General features: G+C 43.4%; 1 protein-coding gene across 1 annotated transcript in view; it reads right to left on the bottom strand.

Annotated features, from left to right (window-relative positions):
• Nucleotides 1–22,885, bottom strand: part of LOC108804485 (phospholipid-transporting ATPase IC-like) — a 72,689-nt gene that overhangs the window by 2,330 nt on the left and 47,474 nt on the right. Inside the window, exons 11-28 of the mRNA XM_018576262.1 lie at nucleotides 22,371–22,529; nucleotides 21,126–21,214; nucleotides 20,066–20,262; nucleotides 18,376–18,584; nucleotides 17,224–17,267; nucleotides 16,608–16,764; nucleotides 15,138–15,329; nucleotides 13,218–13,272; nucleotides 11,639–11,861; nucleotides 10,486–10,597; nucleotides 9,990–10,065; nucleotides 8,006–8,138; nucleotides 6,603–6,885; nucleotides 5,544–5,767; nucleotides 2,886–2,969; nucleotides 2,539–2,784; nucleotides 2,136–2,274; nucleotides 961–1,091 (exon numbers count right to left, since the gene is read on the bottom strand). Of these exons, the coding sequence (XP_018431764.1) occupies nucleotides 961–1,091; nucleotides 2,136–2,274; nucleotides 2,539–2,784; nucleotides 2,886–2,969; nucleotides 5,544–5,767; nucleotides 6,603–6,885; nucleotides 8,006–8,138; nucleotides 9,990–10,065; nucleotides 10,486–10,597; nucleotides 11,639–11,861; nucleotides 13,218–13,272; nucleotides 15,138–15,329; nucleotides 16,608–16,764; nucleotides 17,224–17,267; nucleotides 18,376–18,584; nucleotides 20,066–20,262; nucleotides 21,126–21,214; nucleotides 22,371–22,529 (2,753 nt within the window). The remainder of the gene's footprint in view (nucleotides 1–960; nucleotides 1,092–2,135; nucleotides 2,275–2,538; nucleotides 2,785–2,885; nucleotides 2,970–5,543; nucleotides 5,768–6,602; nucleotides 6,886–8,005; nucleotides 8,139–9,989; nucleotides 10,066–10,485; nucleotides 10,598–11,638; nucleotides 11,862–13,217; nucleotides 13,273–15,137; nucleotides 15,330–16,607; nucleotides 16,765–17,223; nucleotides 17,268–18,375; nucleotides 18,585–20,065; nucleotides 20,263–21,125; nucleotides 21,215–22,370; nucleotides 22,530–22,885) is intronic.

Raw genomic sequence — 22,885 nt, 5'->3', positions numbered from 1 at the left:
GAGAGGTGAGCGAATGCCGGTATGTGTTCGCTCACCTCCTGATCTACTGAGCCGACCTGTGACAGTCTCATTGTCACAGGTCGGCTAGAACTATGAGGTGAGTGAAAAGCACTCACCTCATAGTTCTCCTTTAATTAGGCCGGTACAGGGAAAACTAAGGGTTAATATAGGGTATTTATAAAGGGTAAGGCTCTAACTGATACCATAAGCAGATTGAAGCTCATTACTCCTGTAAATGAATGAAATAGAGTAGATACAAAGGTAACAAAGCCTCTCTCTGGTGTTTGAATCGAAATGATACAGATGGTCTGTTTTTGATAGCAGCAGGTATCACAGCTGCTGTATTTACAAAAAAAAACTTCGGACTGTCATTTTGACAGCTGAGAATTGACAGAAATGGAAAGGATGGAGCCGCAGAAGGACAGGGTGTACTACACACGTCCTTTGATGACGTTATTTTGGAATGATCCATTGGTCAGTTCTAATGCTTCTTCATCGTGTTTTTTGGGCTACTTCCCATTCTTTCTTTTAGTAATATTTAATATGGACTGCACCTATAATATTGGAGCATTCTTTTTTTTTTCTTTCTAAAGAACAAGCAGAAAAGGCTGTTTGCTTTCAGACTCTCTCTCTAAATGAAGCTGGGAACAAAGCTTTGGAAGAGAGATTGGTTAAGTCAGTCCTATGGCTCATTTAGCTGCATGTGAGCTTCCACTATAATTCTGCAAAGATCAGGCTTTTTTTTTAGGAAACAATTAAGATTATCCTGCTAGTGAAAATTAGATTTTTAAATACAAAATATTCATATGCACCATTTTAGATTTATCCTCAGAAACAAAACATTTTCTTTTACATTTATTTTTAGCTGTAAACATCTAACACTGGCACACATACCGGTAGATACATACATACATACCTACACATACACTGGCACACAATACAGGAAAAGGGCCACTTTACCTTGTCACTCTCTGAGGGCCATATAGTTTTCGAAAGGAATCTCAGGGCAACGACCGGAAGCAGACACACCCCCACTGTCAGGATTATGGTCAGCCAGAGGTATGGCTGGCGTAAAGCATTTGGCGCAGCTCCTGGGAGGCAAGAACCAAAATCAAAGATTATTTTACAGAACCATCACACATCTAGGGACTGATATATAAATTATATTTCCCAGCATATAGCTGGGTGACTGCTGTTCACTATGACATGACGCTATGATGTCACTATGACCCATGACACCACTACCACTAGATGGCACTGAGGAGCTTAGGAAATTATATCCAGTAGCAATAGTGCGGAGTGAGCGGCATTTGCCCAGTGTACAGCTGAAGTGGTCAGGCATGACAAATGATGGGGAAATGGAGGAGTATAAAGTGGACTGGGTTGTGGGGAGGAGAGTATAAAGTGGGCAGGGGAGTTCTGGAGAGGTGAGTACAAAGTGGTCAGGGGAGTTCTGGAGAGGCGAGTACAAAGTGGTCAGGGGAGTTCTGGAGAGGGGAGTACAAAGTGGTCAGGGGAGTTCTGGAGAGGTGAGGACAAAGTGGTCAGGGGAGTTCTGGAGAGGGGAGGACAAAGCGGTCAGGGGTTGCGGGTGGGGCGGATGGCTGGAGAGGGGATTATAAAATTGGGAGCACTAGAAAGATGAATATAAAGTAGTCAGGGAAGCACTGGATAGGTGAGTATAGAGTGGTTGGGGGCTATGGATTTAGGGAAAACCGAGAGATAAGTATAAAGTAGACAGGGATAGCAGGTGGGGAGTACTGCAGAGGTGAGTATAAGTGGTCATGGAGCAATGGAGATGCGAGTATAAAGTGGGTGGGGGAACGATGGACAGGCGAGTATAAGGTGGTGGGAGGTTGTGAGCTTGGGAGCAATGGAGAGGGGAATATAAATTAGTCTGGGGTTGCAAGCGGGGTGAGGGCTGGAGAAGCGAGTATAAAGTGGTCAGGGGTTGCAAGCGGGGTGAGGGCTGGAGAAGCGAGTATAAAGTGGTCAGGGGTTGCAGGCGGGGCAAGGGCTGGGGAGGCAAGTATAGCGTGGTCGGAGGGAAGCGTTTGGCCTATTTAATTTTGTGTAAGGAACTTGGTGGAGTGAAAATCGCAGCTCGCTTCTTTCCCCCCAGTATAATCATTTACCTGTGAATATGAATTTCGAAGGGAAGAGAACATGGATCCCAGCACTATGCAGGTCAAACATGATTCCAAAGTAAATGGCAATGCTTCCAAACACAGAGAACGCATTCACAAACGTCCAATAGGATGTATCCAGCCCAATCTGTCATGGCAAAGAGGAAGAACTATTATAAGAAACAAATTACTGGGATTGATAAACAGCTACCCTAATATCATGCGTCACCATTTTATTCTCCATTGTTACTGCTTTCAGGAATTATATAATTCTAGAGGGGGGTATAGTAATCTTCAGGCCTAAAATAGGGTTTACCTGTCCCCAAAGGCAGAAGCCTTCATTTTCAACCGTAAAACTTTATAAAAGAAAGAACTACAATAGTGTCAATGTGTTAGTATGAGCTCAGCTTGCCTGGAAGTTGACGGTAATGATGAGCGCGGTGGCTGTGGTCACGGCAAATGATTGGTAATCGGAAGGGGCCTCTCCATCTTGGCCCATGGTTAACAAGAATGCTCCATACGGTATGAAGAAGATTACCAAGGAGGTGACTATGCCGTGGAACAAACTCAAAAAGAATTTCTTGTAATTAAACAGAAGATCTTTCTGGCCCGGAATATATAAGCGAGGGAAGCGAAGGCTCAACTTGTCACTGACATCCTGCAACAAGAAGAAGTTTAAATCAGAGGGGGAAACACAAATCTCAGCTGTACTGATGAAACTGTAAGGTCTTTACTTATATGTTCCATGGAGGTACTGACCTGATCCAAGAGGCCAACGAGAAGGACGGGCAAGCTGGAGTACAGGACATTGTACAGGGCAATAAACCAGTCTTCATACACCGTCTGAAATAGCAGTAAAACAACTGTAATTATTGAATATTTGGTTGTCATAACAGTCATCTGATCAGTTCCAGTTTATAATGAATAAAGCCAAAGTATTATTTTGTTTTACATGGAACTGGGAAGAGATGGAACATACTGCAAGTCAGGTTTTTATTGATGTAGCCCCACCAAGTATATTTTACCTTCCCTAATCCTGATGCCCATTATTTTGTTTTGTTTAATATATTTTTATTATTTTGTTTCCATAAAAGTACATTTAAGCAAACATTCATAAACATTAGTTTCAAATTATCTCTTATTTTTAATAATTGCTTATAGCTCTATTTAAGATAATTAAACTTCACCCACTTCCCATAACCATCACTATCATCCATCATATTTACTTCTTCTATCGCTCTCTCCTCACATTCTAACTCCCATTCTTATGGTTTCAAAGGGGGGGGGGGGAGGGGGGGGGGGGAGTGTACTTATCCCTTATACTTCATTTATAGTACCCCTCTAGTGTTTGTGACTTCTATAACCCATAATATATATGTGACCTCACTATACCCTCTTATAGTATCTGCGTTCCTATGTTTCTTATTATTATTTCCCTCATGTGTTCTCTAGTGTAATAACTAAACAATATACAATCAATAATAAACCCTTTTATTACAACTTAAACCATGTTACTTCCTCCCCACTTTCCCCATTTATATTATTCCCACTTTCCTCGTGCATCCTGGCTATTATTTAATTACCTACTTTCCTTAGTCCTATGTGTACTACCTTTCCCCTCTGCTTCTTCTAAGTACACCTCGTGTCTCACTTCCCAATCCCGTCCTCACATCACCCCTCCCCTCCACAGAACCATCTTCATTCCTTTCCATCTTTCATTCATCTAGGTCATATGCTATTTTTTTGTTTAATATATTTTTATTATTTTGTTTCCATAAAAGTACATTTAAGCAAACATTCATAAACATTAGTTTCAAATTATCTCTTATTTTTAATAATTGTTTATAGCTCTATTTAAGATAATTAAACTCTGACGCCTATTATTGCCAATACAGAAAGGGATAGGAAATCTAAAATTAGTCACTAAAAAAAGGAAATGGAAAAAATCTTCCAATGGGGAAACCTGTCCTGGGGCACCACTGTCTGAGAGGGAATATTCCCTCATTTTGGAGAGATCTTCTGTAACCCACTCTTGCATGTCTGGGACAGGAAGTGAAGGGAAAGCTCCCCAATGGGACCCTGACAGCAAAAAAGGGGGTGTTAACCATTCCCTACTTTTTTGTACTCCACATACAATCCTTTTCTATGCATTCAGCAGAGGACACAGCTCTTAATTAGTTAACCCCTTCACGGCCCATGACGGGATTAACCTCAAGGGGTTACATAGACTCCAGGCGACTATTAGCTGCCGGAACCCTGTTCAGATTTGTAGAGCCGGCGGCCGGCTTTACAGTAGAAGCGATTCTAGTCAGCTGCCGCCAGATTGCTTCTACGATCTGGTAAAGTGGCATCCCCCCCGCCCGACAAACTCCGTGTTTCCCGTGCACTGCTGCCACTGTATGTGATAGCAATAAAGTAACATGAAAAACAGACAAAAAAATAATATTAAGTAAATTAAATGTAAAAATAATTGTAAAAATGTTTAAGCCCCCCAAGCACGCTCGTCGTCACAAACATGCGAAAATGACGATCGCGCTACACATGCTGGGTATCGCCACACACGCCAGAGTGAGAGCAATAATTCTAGGGACAATATTTACACATATCTCTAAACTGATGACCTGTGCGGGCTTTTAAAGCGTTGTCTGTAGACTTTTTGGGGTACTGAATTGTGTTGCAGTTTCACGGACGCACACAATTTTTAACCTGGGCATGTTGGGTATCTATTACTTGAAACCATCTTTTATATTTTACAAAAAAAATGGTTTTGGGAAATAGTGTTTTGGGGAACTAAATTTAACTTAAGTGCATTTTTCACTAAAGTTTGGGGGTTTGATAATAAGTTGCGCTAATGTCGTGCAACATAAAAATCTGCAACTGCCACCATTTTATTATATAGGGTCTTGGCTTTCAGAAAATATATAATGTTTGAGGGTTTTAAGTAATTTTCAGGCCTAAAATGTGTATTATAACATGTAAACAAAAAAGGGAAGCCGGCTCCATGTCCTTAAGGGGTTAACCAGCGACTGGCTATATCACCACCTGAAGTCGGTAATTAACTAAAGCAGAGCGGTGTCCTCCAATGAACGAATTTGGCACTAGCAAACCCCTACAGAAATGAATTCAGCCATGCAGCCCGAGAAGAAAGAAGATCTATCCATGGTATCTATGCAGCTGTAGAAACCAGTGATGGACCTTATAACTGGGTGACGTAGTTGATAGATCTTCCAACCATCACGTTCAAAATGCCTGAAAATACCTTAACAGGATTCGACTAGTAACCTATCTGATCTAAAATGACCATCCTTGTATTCCAAGTTCGACCAATTGTTTCTAGATCTATCACAATCCAACAAAATAATGAATCATCGCCGAGTGATCAAGCTCGTCAGCATTTATACAGGTCTCTCTGCTTACCTGGGCAGAAAATCCATTGAAGAACGAGTACCAGAAGTGAACCAATGTGAATGCAAAGTTCTTGTAGAAGAAAAAGCCGAGGAACTTGCACATGCGGATGTAGGACCAGCGACCGTGGACCAGGATCAACCTCTGCAGGTATCGGAACTGAGCGAAGGAGTAGTCACTAGACATCACGGCCTGCATACCTTCCTGTCCACTAATACCAACACCTATATGGGCAGCTGGGAGAGAGGAAGAGAGAACTGTAAGGCAGAAGACCACATCAAACCATCTCCAGAGGTCTGCAAATTCCATATCCCTTCCATATTCCTTATTCCTGACAATTGTCTTCTTAAAGGCACTGGTCAAGCGCCTTAATGAGAATGTACTGTGATTTTGTGTATATACTAGGGATGCACCGATGCTGGTTTTTCCATATCGAGTACCAATATTTCTTTTTGAGTACTCGCCGATACCGAATCTCGACAGTCCCATTAAGGAAGCCAGGCGGTGTTTAATGACACGCCACCTGGCATCCTCCGGATTAGCCAGGAAGCCGGGAGGCGTGTAAAGACTCGCCACGTGGCTTCCCGATTAGCAGGGAAGCCGTCACCAGGTGACGAGGAAGCATGGAGCTGGCTTTTTGGCCAATCAGGAAGCCAGGGGGGGGATAATGACTCACCAAGTGACGAGGGAGAATGGAGCCGGCTTCCTGGCCAATCAGGAGACCGGGCAGGGTGCGTGTAATGAAGTTCGGGTATCGGGCTAGGCATCGGAGCATTTGGGCGAGTAAGATTACTCTCCCAAATACTCTGTATCGGCACCGATACTAATATGGGTATCGATGCATCCCTAGTATATACTATGGTCAGGTACTTTTGTATTGCAAGAACATCTGCTGGGAAAAAAAAGGTAAAATCTCTGCAAGTAATAATATGCATAATAATAGCAAGCAATGATGAAATCAGTCGCATTGCTTCCAAGTACTAAACGATGTATGACTAGCCTAAGGATACAAGAAATCTTGAATATGGTTGGCTATTGCCGACATAAATCTACATTCTATTTCCTCCTTACTTTTAATCATGTTGACATCGTTGGCGCCGTCTCCGATGGACAAGGTGATGGCTTTCTTGTACTTCTTCACCAAGTCTACCACCATGGCCTTCTGTTTGGGGGTCACTCTGCAGCAGATGACGGAATTGCACTCACACGCCAGGTCCACAAAGTTCTTCTGTCGCTGCTCTTTAAGGACGTATGCTTTCTGTTTATCCTTCTGCTTCTCTTCCGCTGTCCTGGCTAATTTGAGCTTCAGACGTTTCTTCTTCTCCTTTTTTTTCTTTTCCAGAAGGATTTCATTCTGTTAAAAACCCCAGGAAAAAAATAAATATATCTATATAGATCTAGTTATATATATATAGATCTATATATCTGTAGCAGGTTTGGTATTACGAGAGGATAATCTGATTAAGGCTGCGTTCACACCTGACCGTTTTGTAGCGCGTCCTACGCTCGACGAACGGTCTACAAAACGGTCAAAAAAATAAATAGCATTGTAGTCAATGCCCTCGTTCCCACCTAGGCGTATTTCCGCCCGTCCCTAACGCCCTACAAAACGGCCCACGCCTGAAAAGGTCCCGGGACTACTTTGGGCCGTTTTGTAGGGCGTTTTCCATTTGGATACTGCCAAGTAGCCTTTGGAATCGCGTGAATCGCGGTAACAAACGCGTGACGTTCGCGCATATTACAATACGCCTAGGTGTGAATGGGGCCTTAAAGCGGACCTTGTAATAAAATGCAAGGTCCACTTTTACTTTCGAGACCCCCCTAGCTCTGCATAAATCAGTAACAGACATTAGGTCCAAAACGTACCTGTAAACAAAGATTGATACTTCCCTTACCCCTGCGTCTTCCACATTGCTGACATCACTATCAGTCCAAGAAGATTCTAGGGGAATCTTGCACAACGACACCCAGTTCATTGAAAGAGAGCCTACTAGTGGCATTGGGGCGGCTCCCCAATTAAGTAGTGTGATGTTGCCCTTGCCTGCCTGTTATTGATATACATAGAGGGATTGGGCCCAGACCATATAGGCAGACCTTGCATTTTACTGTAAAATACAACTTTACAATGTAAAATACCTTTTTCACGTGACTGCTACCTTTTGGTCTTGAACTGTACAGAAAAGGGATGAGGGCTGAGCAGGGCCCCATCAAAACTCTGCTGGAGCCACTGCGGACACTGGCCGGACAGAAATGCACATCATAGCAAAGTGGTCCATGGCTAGGTCAGCCTGAGGGAGCTTTCATGTAAGGGTGACAACACTACTGCTACATCGTAGGCAGGGCAGTAACTAGAATAAACCTTGTTGTGAAGGACTTGAAGGCCAGAAGTGGAAGGAATATGTCTGTCTTTAGAATGGTCTTTAGAAAGTTGGTCTCTGGGTTCTTATAATAATGACAACAGAAAGTTGACCCACCAGCCACGATCCAGTAATGATCAGGGAACATTTCTGGTCAGTCCGGAAGTACGGTTCCGAATAATCCTGGGCTGCTTCAGGATTGCCTGCTTTTCGGTTTTTCTGGTTTTCCATCCTCGTCTGTAGGAGGGCACTGAATAGAAACAGATATTTAGAGTGAGATCAGTGTACATCATATGTAAAGCTCTGTCCCCACCTCCTTCAATCCACCACACTTTTCAGGCTGCCTCTCAATGCCAACAGGAATCCCTGGCATTTGTGGGCTAATTTATTCTATTTAATATTGCGATCAATCAGAGAAGAGATACAGGCAGGGAGAACCGAGGGCTATACACATCTAGAAGGGTGTCTTATCATCTGAAAGTGGGGTTCCTTAGTCAATAATACTACTACAGCTGCAATGGGGGAAATGTTAGTGGCGTGCGCCACTCTGACTGGTCTGACTCCGCCCCCTCCTGCAGTTTTGTGCAGGCAGACTTTAGTGGGTGGGGCTTCTGGGCCCCTCGCACAGCTCTGCTGTCTGCACATGTGCAGCACACTGGTGAAGTCACTGCTACTTTTAACAAGGTATTAAGATGGTTAGCAAAGTTATTTGGTGACTAGTGTGACTATTGAGGAATATATTAGAATGAATGGTTCTCTGCTTTAATGTCACATCATATTGGGAAAGTGCTTGAGTACCAGGAGAGAGGGAAGTCAACACGTGTCATGAGCACAATGTGTGAGCAAAGCTTCACCTGTATTCAGGTTAAAAGAGTGTTGCAGGGTTAGAACCTATGTCAGCATTGCAAATAGGGATGCACTGATACTGGTTTTTCGGTATCGAGTACCGATATTTTGCTTTCGTCACTCGCGAGTACCGATACCAGTGCTTCCACTGGCATGGAGCCGGCTTCCTGGGCACTCAAGATGCGGGGCGGTGGGTAATGACACGCCGTCCGGCTTCCCGATTGCCTGGGAAGCTGGCTCCATGTTGTTTGGCCGGCTCGATGCTGTTTGGCCAGGAAACCGGATGGAGCCGGCTTCCCGGTCAATCAGAAAGCTGGACGGCTAGTAATGACCCGCTTCCCAGCTTCCTGATTGGCTGGGAAGCTGGCTCAATGCTGTTTGGCTGGGAAGCCGGCTTCCTAGCATCAAGCCCACTTCCCGATCATCAGGAAGCCCGGAGGCAGGAATCCTTCCTCTGACTGGAAGTTCCGCTATCAGGGAAGGTAAGGTATCGGAGCATTTGGTCGAGTTCAAGTACTAGCCCCAATACTCGGTATCGGTACATCCCCAATTAAAAACCTGTCTGTGTCACTACAGGGGAGATCCCCCTTTCTATTTGTCCAGGTGACCATTGTCACCGTGACAGAAAGTGATGGTAAATCCAAAATTTTACAATTGAACAAGAGGTAAATCTTCCACTATGGGCACCTGTTACAGGGACAACAAAGAGAAAGGAAATCTCCCTCACTTTGCAGAGAGTTTTTCTCACTTCCTGCATGGTTCCTTGGACAGGAAGTGAAGGGAAATCTCAATAATGAGACATAGGCGGCAAAAATAAAATGACAGGGATTTTCACTCCTCTTTTGAAATCTTAAAAAGAAAAAAAGTTATGCCTATACAGAAACTTTAACGATCCCCAGGATTATCAACATGTGATGATGTCACTGGTCCTTAGACTGCTGGAACTATGGGAGAAGAGGATGTGGGGACTGGTCAGACAGCCAGACAGGATCGAGGATCTGGTGAGTACATTTTCTTTATTTGCGCCCCCCCCTAGACCAAAACAAGCAGTTAACCCTTTCAGTGCGGGAGGGGGGTAGCCCCACTGCAAGGGTTAACTTTTAAAATTCCACAATTTCCTCTTTAAATCATTGTCATTAATATACAGTATATTGTAGGTGGTATACTGTGCCATGCATAGAGAATTTTACAATGTCCCTTTTTTCATGGTTTATGCATGATGCCCTGATAATCATAGTGTACGGTCTTTGCTTACTTGATGTCCTCCCCATAGCAAATCTTGGTTTCGTCCGTTAGTAGTTCACAAGCAAAGCCGATGTTCTCTGCAGTCTCTGGAAGAAAAGACGAGGAAACATTCATGTGTCTATGTAGAAACTGGATATGAAATCTGCCATTTTATACAGCACATGCATTCATTTCTATTTTGTGCCATCGGGGTCATAAAAATGCCCACTTCCACCACTTGCCAAGTGTGGCAGCAGCTTCCAAGACTCAGAGGGGAATTTATCAAAACTGGAGCAGACAGAATCTGGAGCAGCTGTGCATGGCAACAGAGATTTTCAGGTTAAATGGCTCTGCAAATTGTTTATAAATAGAACCCAGAGACTGTGACTTATACCTGCTGCAGCAGGTGTCCGGTCCTGGGAAGCTAAGATAGGAAGCTGATGGTGAAAAAACATACTGGGATAGAGGTTTGGACGGTTTATTCTCTCTTAGTTGGACAGCACAGAACCATGACTTCTTGTACGTACCTTTTTTATCTCCCGTTAGCACCCAAATCTTTATGTCTGCTTCGGCTAGTTTGGCAATTGTGTAGGGTACGCCATCTTGAAGCTTGTCTTCAATGGCTGTGGCTCCCAGCAGCTAGAGAAGGAATGATAGCAATTAGGGTTGCACAGATACCAAGTGCAGTACTCGGTACAAGTACAAGTACAGGTACTGATACTTTTGAGCTCCAAGACTACACTAGAGAAAATTTCAAAAATTAGGAGGCTGCTGTCATTTGTAAGGAGCACACTGAGCTCCTGGGATTTGTACATCTCTGTTTTGATGTACAATTTTGTTTTTATAAATATAAATAAAGGGATGCACAGATACCAGTTTTGCGAGTACGAGTACTGGTACTTGCCGAGTACTTACAAGTACGAGTACTGATACGTTTTTGTTTATTGTCAAGTGACAGTTTTTCTAAAACAATACAGACTAATGATTTCAGGACAGTGGTGGAGTGCCAGAGCCATGTCCCAGCTGCAACGCTGGCAACCCTGCTAGTTCTCATGAAAATGCCAAGTATCTGCACTGGTACTCTTAAAAGTATCTGTGCATCCCTAATAGCAATGATGGCGCTGTAACATGTAAAGTGGTAGCAAAGTACCTCTGATTTAAAGTGTACCTCTAATGCATGCATCCATAGACACACACACCTAAAGTGGAAGCCATTCTGGGAAATGGACCAGACAATGCAGACTTTTAAGAGACAAGGTGACAGCAAGTCACAATGGTGATCCTAACACATAGTAAACTGATATTGTGGTCCAGTCCAGCAAAGATCGTTCTGCTTCTTTGCGTTGGCCAAGGCATGACTAAAATGACCCTTTCTGCAGCTAGATCCCGCTCACTCATCCAACCCCCATAATATGTTGATTGGTCTTGGCACTATGGAACCTCAGGAAACAACATAGGGATGCAATTGTTCCCCGTGCTTCGTAAGTGGCCACAGCTACAGGAGGTTGCAGTGGGTACATAAGGCTGAGAATGTTGTCTCTTGTTGCCAATGAAGGGTGCTACCCATAACAAATGTCTCCCCTTGTCTAATAAAACATATACAGTAGCTTTGGACCAAGCCCAAAAAACGGTTGCCCCCTACTATGAAAGGCACACTCCATTATCTGTCCGCACACTCACCACTAGGTTGGTTTCAATCTCTTCATAGACTTTATCCAGAGCTCCATCCCGGTCAACCATGGACACACTGGCGGCCATATACCTCTTACTCCACTTCTCAAACTCTTCTTCACTGATGTCCTTGTAGCAGAGACATAAGGTCCTAAGAGTCTCGTTGGCAAACAGCTGAGGGGGGTCAACAAGGAACACGTCAATAATGATTTTCAAGTGGACCTCTTTGTTACTTTAAAAGTCTACATGAGCTCTTGACATGTCCCAGTATACAGCAATAATACAATGTAATAAACATCACCCCTTATCAATAAAGAAAGCAGTCACTGAGCTCCAGTCAAGTGATTGTGGACGGGCCTAAGAGAAGCATCTTGGGAAGATGAGTCATCAATCTGCTGCAGGCTGATGGAAGCATTTGCTCAGTCTCTTACCCCCCAGTGATCGCCCACTCATACCGTACTTTGGAACTATCTGGCAGCTTAAAGCCAGGATTATGTATCTTTATATTATTGGCTGGAGCTTTGCCTTAAGATATCAGTATATTGGCAATGACTAACACATGGATATAAAACTGGTTGGTTGCATTGCTCCGCTAGCTTTTTCTCTGCATCAGAGACTGCAGTTCTAGGTAGACATGTGCAATTCGTTTCTTTCCGAATCCCAATGCATCCAAATGTGTCCGAATCTAAATTTCTGTTTACGCATTTCGTATCCCGCCCGAATTTCGTTCAAAAATGAAACTAAATGGAGCATGTGACTTTTTTGGCCAATCAGATGTGTTTTTTGGTTTACATCATTCATAGTTACATAGTATTTGGGGTTGAATAAAAGACATACGTCCATCAAGTCCAACCCATATAGGTCCACGCATCATCTCATTCTTAGGGATACTGGTATCCCTGGATATTCAATGGGTCTGAACACGAATTTTCGTTACGGCAACATGGGAGCCATCTGATTCGCCAGAAAAGTCACATGCCGTATTGAAAATTTGTGTTCAGTATATACATAAAAAACTAAACTGAGGCTCCTAGACCCGAATGGCTTTCGGGATTCGAATTTCCGAATTGCATGTGGGAGCTCCCGAATGCCATTCAGGTTTAATGCCATCAAAAAATTCAGAGACGTCCTGTGCCCTCACAGCACTTCTGATATCTCAAAAGGTCTAATTAGCCCTCCTAGTTCTTATCTTGGGACTCCAGCAATGAATAATGCCCATGTTGTGGAGATGGTACATTAGGAGGGTTTAAGCCAGGGGTGGCCAACCTTGGCACTCTAGCCGTGTTGAAACTATAAATGCCATCAGGCCTTTGCGTCTGGGAGTAATGCCTGTGGCTGTCAGTCTTGCAATGCCCCACGGGACTTATAGTTCTACAACAGCTGGAGTGCCGATGTTCCCTACCCATGGTTTAAGTAGATTCATAAAAGACAGTGGGCAGGGCTGACACCACTCATTCCACAAAAATGCTGTTCGTCGTCAACCCACAGCAGGACTTAGGAGCAGAGTGCATTTTTGGTAGCAACACATGTTTTTCTGTACTTACTTTAAAATAACATGGAGAGATGTGCACGCATTGCAGAGATGTACTAAATACGTAAATCCCCCTTGCAATACAGTCTAATGTTACCACTGGGTTCTCGTACTAAGGGTGGAAAAATATTTTACAAAACCAGACATTTTAATGGTCTAAGTGAAATCTCAGCTTAACATACATGATCAACGAAAATCACTCTTGATGGCAGGTAGGAATTCAGCCCTTTTTTTGCCATCTCAATACTGCTAAACTCCTTCAGTCTTTTTGAGCCACTTCCTGTCTAAATGCACTTAAGAGAACTATGAGGTGAGTGAAAATCACTCACCTCATAGTTCTCCTTTAACTCCAGCATTGGCTGCACCCCCTTGCTTTGGAGAGCCTTACTGATAGTGACAACAGTGGAAAATGTCTGGAGAATGTGTGCTAAAAAGACCTCTTGTAGTCTCCATGTCTGCATCAGGGTGACAACACAGAAACACAATTAAGAGACAGGGACAGAGTGATGTCACCTTATAACAGGAAGTGCCTCAACAAGGACCATCATGGAAGGATCACCGGGTATTATTTTAATGAAAGCTGCAGATTTAGATTTTATAATGACCTTGGAAATGACAACAACCTGTTAAAGCTGATCTCATGTGACAGTGATTAGGTTTACATACACTTTAAATATTGTATAGTGTATGAGCCTGGAAATCTACACAATGTATTTTTTCCTCTGATATTTCAGGAGGACAACAAGCTAACCTCGGTGACGTCAGGCACTAAAAGGTGTGTCAGCAAGTTCAGCAAGCCTTGGTAAGCAATGTGTACCTATAAAATAGCAATGAGTTTCAACACTCAGCCTTATTTGCATATCATTAGGGAGTTATTATTACAGGATTTACCTGAACATCATTTTTATATGACTTTCACATAGTTATGCTTGTTTTGTCACACTTTTATCACTATGATAAATATAGAGATTTGCAGATCAACCACTAGATGGAACCATAACCATCTTGCAATGACTGTTTATAACTAATAAGCTTTCAGCCACACGGGGAGTGCATTGTTTTCAGAGAGTGGGCGAGCAGGGCTATATGTAGAGCGGGGAAGTCGCACGTTTGTTTACAAGTGATCTCGGTGATGTTGCCAAGATCACTTGTAATAAGACTACAGGTCCATCCTCCCCCAGCTGTGCTAGAGCTCCTGTATTGGAAGTGACAGGTTCAATAAAAAGAACCTGCCACCTCCAAATGCTATCACACAGGAGCTAAGTGAAAAAAAAAGAAGAATTGATAAAATAATTAAATCAATAAAAAATAATTGAAAAAAAAAGTACAAAATAATAAATACAATTGAAAAAAGACGTTTTTTTTTAAAAACTAACCCTGCCACCCGGTTGCCATTCTCCATGAGGAACCTGGCCTTGGGGCAGCAGAAAGTAAATCCGGCCCTGCCAATACTACTAAGGAACTTCCCAAATTGGTATAGAATTGGGAAATGTCTGTAAGGCCTTGTTCACACCAAGCGCGGAGCAGGTGCAGAGCAGAGCAGTTGCAGACCGGATCAAAACTGCGTCCAATGTATTCCAATGGTATTTTTTGCTCCAGTTCACATCGCAGCGTGCAGTTCCAGAGCAAGTCCAGAGCAGGTGAAAAAACTGCAGCAAGCCCTATTTTACCTGCTCTGGATCTGCAAACGCATCAAAAACGCATGCAAATGCCTGGAACGCACTGAAAGCCCATGTTAAACTAAAAAAAAAAAAATATATTTTTTTTTTAACCAAAAACGGCCCGGAACACATCAAAAACGTGGCAAAAATGCGGCACAACCCACTGCATTGCGTGTGCAGAAACCTGAGCGGATCTGCTCTGCATTTGGTGTGAACAAGGCCTTAGGAGTCTATTGGTCAGAGATTAAGTTCTCCGCTGTGTCCTTCAAAGAACAGAAGAGAAATAGGACCCTATGATGTAGGGAGAGCGTCTCACCTATTATAGACATCCTCTTGCGGTCACTGTTGAAGTCAAGGATTCCAAGCACTTCATATGTGGCTTCTTTCTCCAGCTCGCTGATGGTGATGGTGCTCTGGGTTCTCGATAGAAACACAAAGCCAAAGTTCCTTGCTGCTGTCACCAGAGCTCCTTCATCTGGGGAAGCCGCTTGATAGACTAGTTCACCATCTGTAATCAAATATGAACTTCAAATCAATCAAACGGAAGATATATAAAGTGCCGAGTGGAGTGGGGAGCAGGAAATCTCAGCAACCAATTAGAATTCTTCTTTCATTAGTTTATCCACTCCTAACTTATTTCAGCTAATCGGTAACATCAACCGGCAAAAACTCAGATTACCCCCTCTGCTATGCTGCCTATGCACTACTTGCTTCTAAACTGCACGCATTGACTTCATTCAGGAATTCTGCACCTGGCCCTATTCTCTCCTCCATCTTTTTGGAAGGTGAGGCTTCCCATCACATTGCTGGAGTAATAGAAAGTTGCAGATGGGGATGGATCCAAATTGCTACATAAAACCAAAATTAGGTTTTCAGGGGCCTTTGAAGGAGCACTTGCAAGAACCTAGAGGAACGGCTATTATACAAGAGATGAAATACTTAGGGGCCCATTCATAAAGCAGAGGTATTTCCTAAGCCAGCAAATAAACTCCTTCGGAACATTTAAACAGCACTGATGTGTGCTCTATGCATTCGCTTTGAACTTTGTCTGTGTTGGGATTCTAAAGCAAGCGAAGAACCATTAATTAGATTGCATGGGGGGTAAAAAGGTAATGTGACAGGGCTCTCCTCCTATTCACAAGTGTTCTCTGCAGCGGTATGCACAGCACACACTGCAGGATGTCCCAAGCTCCGCACAGCATTCAAACCAGATCACTTGGGATTTATTGACAGCCCAGGCTGTGCCACATCCCCTATATCTCTTTGGTGAATAGAGGGCACATATTGTGATGGTGGTTGGGGATGGGGGGCAAATAGACATTACATATTGCTGTGGTGGGGCACATAGTGTTGTAGTGATGGTTGGGGGGAGGGGGGTGAATAGAGAGCACATAGTGTTATGGGGTGGTGAATCCATGGCATACATTGTTGTTCTGGGGAGTAGCGAATAGACAGCACATTTGGTTGAGGTAGTGGTGGAGGGGGTGGCAAATAGAGGGCACATTTGGATGAAGTGGTGAATAGAGGGCACATATTGTCGTAGTGGGGTGGCAGTATTACAACTTCTAAGCAGCCTTTTCATTAATTTGCTAGCACAGCACTATCTAGGTGCCTTCCATTAACTTCCAAAAACCATATATAACTGCGCTGGGTAGATTTTCCTTAATTACAGTCGAGCTGATCTTCTCTAAAATTACAACCTTATATACAGAATATTTGTCTAATCTTTGATCATCAATACCGCACAATTTAAAGTGCCCCAACTGCTGCATAGTTAGGCACTTACCGTCCGTCTTTTCCACCATGACGGTGTGGCACAGAGAAAGCAGCTTGAAGAATTGACGGATAGCGGGATCTTTCCCTGACCGGATCTCTTCTATGAGGTAATGGTCACTAAATGTAAACTTCGAGTCTGCTAGTGGATTCCAGCCAAAGTCTACCAGCTGCAAATAGAGAGAGCGGATAAATGCAAAATGCCAACACTATAGATCATTACGATACATGTCAGTAGGAAATTACCAAAAGAGAAATCAGCTTATTATGAACTCTCTGAAGTCTTAAAATCGGGCTCTCCCCTTTCCGTGCATCCTCCTATCTGCTGTGCAGGTGAACTAATCATTTGGTTAGACTGCGGGTTGATATTTGACCAGCAGGTGGCGCCAGTTACCCTATGTTATCCCATCAAACAGTATGAATGCATAGGGGCAGTTGTAGTTCCCAGTTGGTCTTTTTCTCATGTCACACAGCTCTGATTTTTGCCCGGATTTACACTTTAAATCTATTCCATGCAGAGGCTACATTCATTTTTTTTTTTTTATCACTTAGCAAATTAAATTTGTCCATGGGTGCCCAAACCTTCGCACACAACCGCACATAAGTACACGTAGGATATGTTTACTTACCTCACTATATGCAGATTTCTGCCCAGCAACGTGCCTCTGCCCACCTGCAAAAACAGACATTAATTGTAAAAGAAATGACAAGTACAAAAAGCTCTCCAGGGCTAATTTAGCAATACTGAAAGACTCATCCAAAGCTAAAAAGGTAAACGATTACTTACAGCCCATTCTAGTGCAGTGCCTGGCGGGAAAGCAAGCGTTAAGGCGTGTTACGGGCATTAGCATTTGGCGGTGCCATTCGCTGTCAATATCACACAAACGTACTAACTAAACGTGCCTTGGGTGCACATATGTTGCAGCACACCACAACGCATAGCAACACTAGCAAGCGAAGTGGTACACTGTGTCGAAAAAAAAATTGTTGCATGTCTGCATCTCCCCCCCCCCCCCCCATTCAGAAGCGTTGGCAGACCATTTATTTAATGGGCTACCCTAATGCAATATGCATAGACACAGCACAAGGCGTCAGTACGGACAGGTATGAAGGTGCCCCCAAAACGTTCAGATGAGCATTTCAAATGCAACATTTCATTAACGGGAAGATTGTACACCTATCCCCCAGCTAAGCAGCATCAGTTCAGCATGGAGTTTAAAGAGGATCACTCAAATTCCAAAAACTGACCTCCAAAAACACGTGCTAGACGTCGGATGGGCACTTTTTCTCATATTTATTTATTACAGGCATTTATATAGCGCCGACAATTTACGCAGCACTTTACATAATTAAACATTCACATCAGTCCCTGCCCTCAAGGAGCTTACAATCTAAGGTCCCGATCTTACATGCCTACATAGAGGGGCCAATTAACCTACCAACATGTCTTTGGAGTGTGGGAGGAAACCGAAGTACCCGGAGGAAACCCACCAAGCACAGGGAGAACATGCAAACTCCTTGCAGATAGTGACCCTGGCCGGGATTCAAACCAGGGACCCCCAGTGCTGCAAGGCAGAAGCGCTAACCACTACGCCACTGATCGACTTAGGCTGCGGCCTATCAAAGCGTTGGTTACCCAATAAAGCTCTTTAATACCGATTTAACTGGGCAATGTCACCAACCAAGCCAAGAACACAGCAAGGCTATTCCATCCGGTCCATGGGGTGATCGTGTAAAAAGAGCAATGGCACAAGATACCCAATCTGCATCTCCGAACTCACCATAGGTCTCTCCAGTGATGGAGCACTTTTTGAAGGTCATTATGTTCTGCGTCAGTGTCCCCGTCTTGTCGGAGAAGATGTACTGGATTTGTCCCAGTTGCTCGTTGAGCGTTGTGGTCCTGGCTTTGGCCGGAGTGTCTTTCTCAGAGTGGTACATCTGCAGATCCCAGTTAATAAAGTAACTCTGACCCAGACGAATCACTTCCACACTAGAATTAAAAAAAACAAAAAACCACAATGGTCATGGAAATCAGTTTGTTATTATATGGGCACATTTCTCAAAGGTCAAAGAGCCCAACATTCCTCACTGTACACTTGGTTATCATATAAACTTCAGCCGCGGGGTGTACGCACCTCACCAGGAACCCCCTGCCGCCACACAAGTCCACTCCCTATAACATGAAGCCATATACTGCTGTTCCGCAAGGCTTAAAAGGAGAACTATGGGGTCAGTGTTTTTCCCCATAGTTCTCCTTAGGGTAACGGGAGGACACAAACTAGCGTCCTCCCGTTACCATAAGCTCAGTATACTGCGAGCTACAGCTCGCAGTATACTGAGACGCCGCAGCCGAAGCGGATCCCGACATGGACGTCGAGATCCGCCCAGCTGGAGCGGGGAGGGGGGAATCCAGCCCCTCCCCTGTCATGGCAGAGAGCCGTGACAGGATCGAGAGGTGAGTGAACAAGGTATGTGTTCGCTCACCTCCCGATCTACTGAGCCGACCTGTGACAGTCTCATTGTCACAGGTCGGCTAGAAATATGAGGTGAGTGGAAATCACTCATCTCATAGTTCTCCTTTAAAAACAGCTTTATTGTTCCAGCACCATTGAGGACACTGAGAACCCTTCACTGACGCATTTCACCCTCTGCTGGGGCTTAATTGTAGATTAAGTAAAAGCAGTTATTGTTCCAGCACCATAAAGGGCATTCCACCCAGCTATTCTCTCTCTATGCTGTGATTCCCCCTCTGCTGGTGCTTAATTGTAAATAAAAGTAAAAACTCATCAAATGTTCCAGCACTACTTCGGTCATTCCATCCAACACTGATGCATTTCATCCCCTGCTGGAACTTAATCATAGAGGATGAAATATGTCAGAGAGGAGCATGGTGGCGTGTCGTCAATAGTGCTGGAACAATACAGCTGTTATGAAGCCTTATGAAACCGCAGTACATAAGCCTTATATTCCTGTACCCACTTACTCGCATTGATGTGTTTTGTCCCTGCTGGGACGTAATAGCAGATAGAGTAAAAACAACGTTATTGTTCCAGCAATTTAGGACACTCCACCCAGACTCTGATGCAGTTCATCTTAATCGCAGGCGGCAAAATGTATCAAAGCTAGGGAACATGGTGGGTGCTCAGTTCTTCCTACAGAACACCAACCCCTGTTAAAGAGATGAGGAAAGGGGAGGTAGTCCAGCAGATAGAACTAAGCAGAGCTGATAGCATACTTTAAGATTTCAGTGCAGCAGAGGCAGAGCGTGCCCAGGAGCTTACAAGCTCATTGAATTTCTGGCAGGTTCAAGAGGTTTTTTTTTCTATACTTGCAGTGTTTGTAAAGAGACAAGAGCTGTGTACACATCACCTTTTAATTTTAATTTTTCCCAGGCACGCCCTTACAATAAATAAAAACAACCGGAATAAAAAAAACTACGCTTAGGACACGCATTGTTTAGATGTCACTCACCTCACATAGAGAGAAATGGGCACCATGGTATTTAGGACAATGATGTACCCCCAAAAAGCCAAAAATCCTCGATAAGAGGGAGGATAATCATTCCCATCGTACAGATACCAGGATACATTCGCAGGTCCTAATTTGGCCTCCCAGAACGTCTGACCAATAGCAAGGCCCGCTGCAGCCAGGATGAGAAGAACAAATATCTAGAACGGGGGAAAAAATAGATTATCCAAACTGAAATCAAACATCGGTTCAAGGAAATTTATAGGGGTTTAAATACGTTTTCTTTTTTGTGTGCATTATTCTTAAGGCAAAACATAAAATAAATAATTTAGTCATTATGTCCAGGTTTATCATAAACGCTAAAAAAAGGCGTTTAACCCTTCCGCTGCCAAGCCCTGCGGAATGCTTTTAACCTCAGCTGGCCACACCGTTATTGCAATATTTAACTTTTTTTTTATATTCAACTGCAGCTTTTAGCGTTGTCCAACATTTTCTGAAAGCACAGGAAGGACCGGATTTACCCTCCCTGCCGCCCCAAGGCTGGGTTTGGCAATTAAGAGAATGGCTGTTCTGCTATTTGTTACAACAACTTGTAATGGGTCTGTGTGGCAGGGGTGGGCAACCTTGGCATTCTAGCTGTAGTGAAACTGCAAATCCCTTCATGCATCTGTCTCTGGGAGTCATACATATGGTTGTCAGAGTCTTGCAATGCCTCATGGGACTTGTTGTACAACAGCTGGAGTGCCGGGGTTGCCTTCATCTGCTGCATGGTTACATTAGGTGAACATTCCATTGGAACCTTCTTCTCATATGTTACAATCTGACCGTACAATCTTTGTACAATCTTCTTCAGATTTCCCAAATTATGTAATATGAGGATCTACCTAAACTATTCAATCAATCTATAGCCAACCAAGCAGGCCCTTGTGCTACACAACTGTTGGTAGATCGAAAAGGAGATTGTACAGGCAACATGTGTCTTGGACTTTAGAGAAGATACCAGCATATAAAACAAATAGAGCTGAAAACTATTTTTGAGACAATTTAGGAGCAATTGCATTACCGTGTACACCATGTAGTTCATCAAGTAATCTATTTTGGTTCTTTTTAATCTGGTTTTCCCACTGTTCCTCATAATTTTTGTGTCAGCACCTGAAATATATAAAAATGCATATTATTACATAGAAAGAGGCATTATCTGCATGGAATTTGTGTATTTTCTCTGTTTGAATTTAGTACTTCCGTTTAGGACTTCAGTTTGCACATAAACCCAAATTAGTAGGTTTGCTGGCTTCCCCCGACCCCCAAACCAAATTCCACTGGTGTGGATGATTGTAGTAGGAACAATTAGACTAGGAATCAGGTACTGCCATGACTGGCTGAGTGATCTCTGTAAAAAAGTTCATATGTCATCTCTGTATGAACGTAGAATAGGCCTTGCCTGACCCAGGATCCTGAGATCAAAAATCAGATAGCAGTGAAAGTTTTTATACCTATGATCATCTCACAGCATCATCCCTCGACTGTTCGCCTCAGCTAGCCCTTATTTCTACAATACCTGGGTCCATTAAATTATCTAAAAAGGTCTGCTTCAGCTTTTCCTCATAGCAGCAAGGGTGGTCATACAGAGGCACTGAAAGTCAACTACCTCCCCATCTCTGAAAGAGTAGGTGGAGGAAATGCAGTTACTTTGCTAACCTAACAGCTAACCTATATGACCGTTCGGGTCAATACCATGAAGCATGGAACATTTGGTTAAAAAAAACCAAACCACCATGGCAATTCCATATGTTGCTTGCCCCGTAAATCAAACTTTCTCAGCCATTGGATGCGAGGGGGTCGGTACCCCCTGGCCCCAGACGATTGTTCCCTCACCTATTACCCCTCATCTCAACCTTGCCTTTTTTTCCCCTGCATATGCTAACTCACACCCCTTTCTATGATCTTTCAGAACCTTTTTTGGGCTTCCTTCTTTTTGTTTCCTTTTATGGGATTTTCAACCTCACTTTGACTAATTGACCAATAAAGCCACTTGCCTGCTCAATAATTCCAATACTCCTATCGTAAGACCTAAGCTGCCTTACTGTAGCATCTACTGTTGTGCTCAACGCAAATTGTCTTGTATCCAGATTATGGCTGTTCTTTTGTCCTGTTTTTCTTTATTTCTTAAAACTTTATTTAAATTTACAAACATTTTGTTTAAAAAAAAAAAAAAAAACACAGACAAGATTTTGCTACAGGGCACAGAATATCAAAGTCAAACATTGACCAAATCGAAGGTCCTACAAGGGGCAATGAAGCATCCTACCTGCGAACAAGACCAGCCCATGGCAGTATGCGGTATTGCGGATAGTACACCCACGCAGTAAGATTTTGTCGGCATCTAGTGGGTAGCTCATTCCTCTCCAATACAGAGTCCCCACAAACTTGTCCAAACGATTGTTGGGCTCTTCACATACCACCAGTCCTATAAAGAGAAACCAATACCTTAACTGTCCTGAGATCTAGCATAGTGTGTGTTAAATGCAAACCTTTTATCACAATAGAATTACCTACGTCAGGTTCTTACTATTTTAGCAAAAGAGCAGCCATCTATTTTTTCTGCAGGCTCTTTGTTGATGGGCTGCTAGGATTGTCATGTTCTTGTTTTTCTCAATAATCATGTGACATGTTTTGGGACAAAAGAGGTGCCATCATAATTTCTATATAGGGCAGCGCAAGTTCAAAAATGTGGTGCCTGGACTGGTAGCATTCCTCTTGAAGGGGAATTGGTGAGACCCCAAAACATGTTGTCTTGCATTTTTACATCAATCAAATAAAGAA

This window comes from Nanorana parkeri, unplaced genomic scaffold (assembly GCF_000935625.1).
Source record: "Nanorana parkeri isolate BGI_ZX_2015 unplaced genomic scaffold, ASM93562v1 scaffold61, whole genome shotgun sequence".
NCBI classification, from domain to species: domain Eukaryota; kingdom Metazoa; phylum Chordata; class Amphibia; order Anura; family Dicroglossidae; genus Nanorana; species Nanorana parkeri.
Note: the sequence above shows the minus strand (reverse complement) of the source record. Positions and strands in the feature narration are given on the sequence as shown.